This window comes from Oncorhynchus tshawytscha, unplaced genomic scaffold (assembly GCF_018296145.1).
Source record: "Oncorhynchus tshawytscha isolate Ot180627B unplaced genomic scaffold, Otsh_v2.0 Un_scaffold_4_pilon_pilon, whole genome shotgun sequence".
Lineage (NCBI taxonomy): Eukaryota > Metazoa > Chordata > Actinopteri > Salmoniformes > Salmonidae > Oncorhynchus > Oncorhynchus tshawytscha.
The window spans coordinates 192,987-200,249 of NW_024609834.1; the positions used below are offsets into that span (position 1 = coordinate 192,987).

The following is a 7,263-nucleotide window of genomic DNA, read 5'->3' on the forward strand; positions in this document are numbered from 1 at the left end:
ACTTACTTACACTAACTACTACTAGCTAGTATGACTATAGCATAGCCAGTAACCAGGTACGGCTAGCTAGCCAACAAGATAGTGAGAGCTAGCTAGCCTACTAGCCAACTTTGTTCAGTTGTTGTTGAGTTTGTTCTATTGGCATGCAAACTTTATAATAAGTGCTGCATCTTAGCTAACATTAGTAATTTTATCTTCCTGTCACACTCACACAATCAAATCCTCTCTTTGTGCTACCGACCTAGACTGTAAACACCCCCCCTAAACAATGAATATTTTATGAAGGGGTGTGTACATCTGGGTATGAACAAAACAAGAAACGAAAATCCCAAAATGTAATGATATTTTGTTATTTGTTTTCCATTATTCCATGTCCATCTTTGACACAATAAATGAGAAAATACATTGACTTTCTGTTTTTCCACTCGGAAATCAAAATAACGAAATGTACACGGACCCTGGAGTGCACTTGTAAAGTCATGTCCTTTGGTCCATGTTGTGACAATGGTTGTCTTCCTCACCGAACTTTGGGTCCAAAGACTGAAAGCTTCCTCTTGTAGTCAGTTAAAGGCACCTCTGGCATTATCTTCAGTTATTACAGTCCATCCAATCATTGGTCTTCCCTTATCTGAAAAAGCAGCAGTTAATTACTGTTAATGGATGAGAAACATCAATACATTGATTGTTTAACCCCATGTGTATGGCAGTAGTGCCTCTGGAGAGATCTGTAACCTACAAAAACAATGGTGTGGTGTCAGATGGCTGTGAATAAGAAACAACAACATCTATAGTGTAGCCTATACAACAACTTTATTATTTTAGTTTAGTAAAATATTTAAGCTTTTTGTAAATCCTGTAGCATATTCCTACAGTAAAAACAACTTTTGAAGTGTGTAGAGTAGTAGTTAGGCCTATTAGGCTGCAACTCCTTATCATGACTAAGCAGATATCACTTCAGAAAATGAATAGTGAAAAACTCAACAAAAGAGAGTGGTAAGTATGTAGTAAACCTCAAATAAACCGTTCTTAGACAGACCGATATTGCCTCTAAATATCCAGACTGGATTTATTAGCTTCCGCCCCAGTCGCATCATTACAGTACACCCACACTTCTGACGGAGCGACAGTGTAGACACATTCAACATGCCAACGTGGAGGGGGTTCTGTGCTGTCACACAAAGGTTCCGTTTGTCAAAATCTAATATTAACCGTGCTTTACAAGTGCCAAACATGTGCCACGTGGAGAAATATGTGACAATGATACAATGTTAACAATAATTCCCTGCGTGACACAGGATATCATGAAGTTGAATTTGTCTGCTCCTCCCAAACTTTGCAAACGATTGCAGCTTTCCTCGTCACACAGATAGTTGTGATTGCTGCTGGGGGAAGAGAGCGGTTGGGTACTGTTACCTTCTCAGCAAAATTATGCACGTTTAAGTCATGTAAGAAGCTCTGTAATGTCAAAAGAACAGGATAAAGATACCTTCTCGCTCAAAAGAAACCGAGGTAATGCGCGTTTTTGATATTTTTCCCTTCCTGCGCGTGGTATGTTGCTGTCTGTGGGGGCACGATACGCTGCACACAAGTCTCGACCATAATTACGACGTTGAAGGAGCTTATCGGCCTACCTCAAGGCCTTTGAAGTATTGAATGAAACTCAAAATAAATAGACAGCGCTGGCATTTTCAATTGAAAAAAAATATCGTAAACTATTCAAATCTAATTGACCTTGCTGACGTGAAAAGTTCGTCAAAACTTTCACTGTCGGAATGTGTTCGCAAATTTGGAACTGCCACGAACTTTAAAATTTTTTTTTTTTTTTTTTTATGTAGCCAGCTGACTTTCTCTTATTGCCGTGAACGATATAGGAAGTGCATTTAAGTGACATCTCAGTCTTTTAATTTAGTTCACCGACTGTCTGAGACTTTGAGTTTTACCTCTGTGGGACAAATTATGTTGCATAAACTGTAGGCCCTATTTATTTATAACAAGATATAGGCTACATAAATTGAAAACATTGATGATCATTAATCACATGCGCCAGTAGACGACTGTAGGCTATCATACAAGAGCTAGCCTACTGTTTTGCGAAAAACATTTTTTAAATAACAATTACACAAACTAGCCCACCAATGGAGATGTGGGTGGTTTTAATAGCATTGAACAACTGTTACATGTTTGACATATTTACAGAGCTGTGTGTATAGGCTAATAGATACCAGGCCAGTATGACCACACTCCCCCAGACCCAGTAGATAATAAATACCAGGCCAGTATGACCCCACTCCCCCATACCCAGTAGATAATAGATACCAGGCCAGTATGACCCAGTAGATAATAGATACCAGGCCAGTATGACCCCACTCCCCCAGACCCAGTAGATAATAGATACCAGGCCAGTATGACCACCCACCCCAGAAGATCATAGATACCAGGCCAGTATGACCTCCCATACTCAGTAGATAATAGATACCAGGCCAGTATGACCCCCTGACCCAGTAGATAATAGATACCAGGTGAGTATGACCCCATTCATATTCAGTAGATAATAGATACCAGGCCAGTGTGACCCCCCATACCCAGTAGATAATAGATACCAGGCCAGTATGACCCCACTCCCCCAGACCCAGTAGATAATAGATACCAGGCCAGTATGACCCCACTCCCCAGACCCAGTAGATAATAGATACCAGGCCAGTATGACCCCACTCCCCCAGACCCAGTAGATAATAGATACCAGGCCAGTATGACCCCCACCCCAGAAGATCATAGATACCAGGCCAGTGTGACCCCCATACTCAGTAGATAATAGATACCAGGCCAGTATGACCCCCTGACCCAGTAGATAATAGATACCAGGTGAGTATGACCCCCATTCATATTCAGTAGATAATAGATACCAGGCCAGTATGACCCCCTAAGACCCAGTAGATAATAGATACCAAGCCAGTATGACCCCCCCCAGATCCAGTAGATAATTGTAGTGGCATGACAATCCAACACGTCTTTGTGATTGAGCCTTTAATGTACCTTTGCATCCTTGAGGAGCATTTAGGAGGATGTTGGTTATCGACCGTGTATGAAGACTGGGAGGCTGTCAGGAACTCCAGGCAGGTGTCGAGTCTATAGACCAGGCTTAGGCCCCAAATGGCATCCTATTGCCTATTTAGTGCACTACTTTAAAAGGGTTAGGTCCAGAGTTCCACTGTATTGATCTATTGTGGTAATATACCCTGGAGAGGAAAGGAGGGGAGGCTATAGCTGAGTACTGGTAATTTGATTCTGTTTACCAAGTATACTGACTATACCATACTTAGGTTACATGAATTTACAGCTGAGTACTGGTAATTTGATTCTGTTTACCAAGTATACTGACTATACCATACTTAGGTTACATAAATTTACAGCTTGCCACATATCATATGGGCAACTTGGATAACGTGATAGGGGCAGCAAGCTGCCAAACATTTTAGATTCTTCTCAATGGAGAAGATTGGTCCATTGAAATTGGGTTATACTACAAGAAAACAGTGTGCAGACAGCCTTTCTTATAATTTAGTCCTGACACTGCTTGCACATGGACTTCACGAAGGTGTAGGCAATAAGCCATTCATGAGAAAATTAAATAAATTCTGTGTTGTTCAACATATTGGCATGCCACAAGTAAGTTTTCTATACAATGTCTGTCAGAGTGAAAAGTGTGCCTTGTAGTTTAAGGGGAAACCTGCATTTTATGTGGCTGTATAACATTTTGTGTGGTTTACTTTCTCAGGTAGAGATGGTGGGCTTGATGATCTAGGAGGGCCGGGTGTTCTGCTGGATAGCCCAGACAAGAAAAAGTGCAAGTTGAACGCACAGGTAAAATACCAGCACAATAGTCTAACTCTAAGATTCCCTTTCTTTGTTATAGGTTCGAAAATCTTGTGGTTTCCGATATTGACCAACCTCATTCAGTCAAACAATGCTATATCAAGACAAAACAAATATGCTGGTCACTTATTCATCAAACTTTTGAGAAGTTCTCTGAATGGCTGTTGATAGTCAAGTGTTTGACGCTGCTTGCATAGTTCTGTATCAACTATCTTTATCATTGCCTTTTCATGTGTGTCCCTAGGCTCATTTCTTCGCTCCCCTATCTGAGTATGCTCCACCACCAAACCGAAGTGCTGACCACCTAGTGGCTACCAATCCTTTTGATGACAACTACAACACACCATCTTTCAAGCCTCTGTCTTCTGGGAACCCATATTTTGGCCACCCGCACTACCCTGGCTGCAGTGGCTATGGCCTGCCCAGGATGGACCACCTCATGCCCAATAGGATGCCCTCTTCTTACAGGGGTCCCTACCAGATACGAAACCAGCTCCACCCTTTTGCCCAGACTCAAATGGGCATGGGGTTCAATCGACCCCCTGACTTTAACTATGGTTACCATGAAAATCCCAATTATGGTAACCATCCACCATTAAGCAACAACAGTAACATGCCACTTCCACCCAATCAGCCTTTAAGACCAGGTCCCCATGACAACTTGAATCAGGTGCATCTGCATAATGTGACCCAAAGCATGGGCCTGAGCTTTAGATCAGCAGTCAATCCAATTGGGAATCCACCTCCCCAACCCGGCATGGACCCTAGTCCTGGTTTTACTCGGCAACAGCAAAACAACAGCTTTACCCAGTCCAATACACCGACACCTAAACAGGACATGAGTGAGGTGGTGTCAAGCAAAAGTACATCCCAGAACACATCTCCACAGAAACGAAGCCATGGCTCAGAGGAGATCATGGGTCAGAAAAACTCTGTCGACCTGAAATCAAAGAATAGAGGCACCCTGGTCTGTCAGGGTGCAGGTCAGCCTAACACCACAGAGAAAATCAACGGCATCATCCACCCCAATAATGATTCCCTGAAGAAGTCCCCACAGTCAGGCAGGCACATAGAGGCAGCCCCCCTGGAGCGGAGTAGAAGCAATGGAGGTGGTGGTGTGGCCATCAATAAGACATTGATGCATCCCAACAGGCCTAGCCACTCCTCAACGGAGCCTGTGTTTCCATGTGGAGTATGCCTGAATGAAGTGAATGATGACCAGGAAGCTATCCTGTGTGAGGCCTCATGTCAAAAATGGTTCCACAGGGTTTGTACTGGAATGACTGAGACAGCTTATAACCTGTTGACAGCAGAGGTGTCGGCAGTGTGGGGCTGTGACATCTGCATGGAGGAGAAAGGGGCACGGCTCCATAGAACAAAGGAGGTAACAGGGCAGCCAGCAGGGCAGCAGCCAACAGTTAACAGCGAGTGATATGGTCATGAATATGGGCCGTCAGTAACATTATTCTTACACTGGTAATTTTCTTTGGTATGCTACCTTTGTAGGTGATTTTTCCTTCCGTTTTTACAAAGTGTTAAATTTTTACAATTTTGTTGTTTTATTTGACATTTGGTATAATTTGGATAGCAGTTTCTGTCCCGTGCTTAGACCAATGCAAAAGCTATACTGAAGTTCTGTTTAATGTCATATGTATTCCCTATTATTGGGCAGGTACCATTGGCCATGTTGACCACAATAATGCCATTCTCTTAACGAGGTCCTTACTGTTCCTCTCAACTTTCCTGGCCTATAGTTTATTTAAGCTATTACAACATCAGTATGAGTAAGCTATCTGGAAAGGTTAACTGATTGACGGACGCAAACGTATTCAACGTTTTAATCCAATATGTTTTGCAACTGCTGTTATAGTTTGACAGATTTTGAGCAGTATGATTGTTTCCCAAAAACTTGGTAGTCACAGCTGGAGTGGTGTTCCAAAGCCATACTCCTGAACTGTATGCTATACAACCAGATTCAGATCTGATACATTTTTTAGAAATGATTCGATACATGTGGGTCGTTCCACAAATTTGATGCCTTTTGAGATGTATAAAAAAAATGTTTGACAGTAACAGGGTTGAAGATGTCATCTTAAAATCAGCCATAAATTCCCTCGTGACAGGGGAAATGGATGTTGTGTGTGCAACAGTGAGGGGCAATTGAATGCAAGCTTTAAAAAAACGTATAAATGTTCAAACATTTTTAGCCTGTCTAATCTATCTATGGGTAAACAGGGTTGACGTGTTGTGCTCGACCCACTCGGTTTCCCACCACAAAACACCAGACAATGGCCAAAAAGAGTAGAACCAGCTCACCTGCTTTTACACAAGGATTTGGCTATTAGATGTTCAATATTTATTTTGTAAAATATATATTTTTTAAAGGAATTGTTTCACAATATTAAAACAAAAGTTCAGTTCACGTAACAGGGTTGACCTTAAAATGAAGGCCAGGGTTTTTTTTAACCTTAAAAATAATCACCAATCACATTAAATAAATAATCTTCAGAAATGACTGTCAAAGCAACAAAATAACTAGGGGTTTACAACTTGGATAAATCTTAAGGTTTAGTGGGTTAATATCTCCCTGGAAGTCAGAGAGTGCATGGAGGAACATGTCTAAATTGTGGCACTTTAGCAAGTCTTTATTCATATTAAAAATCTGATTTGTTGAATTCTCCATGTGGTTTATATTAAAGGGCACTTTGAATATAACAGGCTTTTAAAATTCAATATTGGTGCACAATTTCTAATTAAAATATCAAAAGGATGCAAAAGGCACTAATTTCGTGGAACAATCCATGTGTGTTTTTCAAACTGTTGATATTGAATGTATTTAGAGCCTTAATGAATTTAGTTTGTAAAACATTATGAAGAATCAAATCAAATGTATTTATATAGCCCTTTGTACATCAGCTGATATCTCAAAGTGCTGTACAGAAACCAAGCCTAAAACCCCAAACAGCAAGCAATGCAGGTGTAGAAGCATGGTGGCTAGGAAAAACTCCCTAGAAAGGCCAAAACCCAGGAAGAAACCTAGAGAGGAACCAGGCTATGAGGGGTGGCCAGTCCTCTTCTGGCTATGCCGGGTGGAGATTATAACAGAACATGGCCAAGATGTTCAAATGTTCATAAATGACCAGCGTGGTCAAATAATAATAATCACAGTAGTTGTCGAGGGTGCAGCAAGTCAGCACCTCAGGTGCTGAACAGTTGAAACTGGAGGAGCAGCACGGATTAAGCTCATTTAAATTAACCTATTATATAAAAGACATGTTATACTCTAAAAATGTTTTTAGCATGTGTGCACTTTGCTTTGCTCTAATTGTATTATTTTTGCGCCAACATGATGCATTTAAATCAACATTTCTTTATATTTTGTTTTCATTT

General features: G+C 41.2%; 1 protein-coding gene across 1 annotated transcript; it reads left to right on the forward strand.

Moving 5' to 3' along the window:
- Positions 1-1,156: 1,156 nt before the first annotated feature.
- LOC112249211 (pygopus homolog 1) lies at positions 1,157-6,856 on the forward strand. The gene is made up of 3 exons (XM_024418993.2): positions 1,157-1,509; positions 3,776-3,861; positions 4,118-6,856. The coding sequence occupies exons 1-3, from the start codon at positions 1,461-1,463 to the stop codon at positions 5,303-5,305; spliced, it is 1,323 nt and encodes a 440-aa protein (XP_024274761.1). The 5' UTR covers positions 1,157-1,460; the 3' UTR covers positions 5,306-6,856.
- Positions 6,857-7,263: the final 407 nt, after the last annotated feature.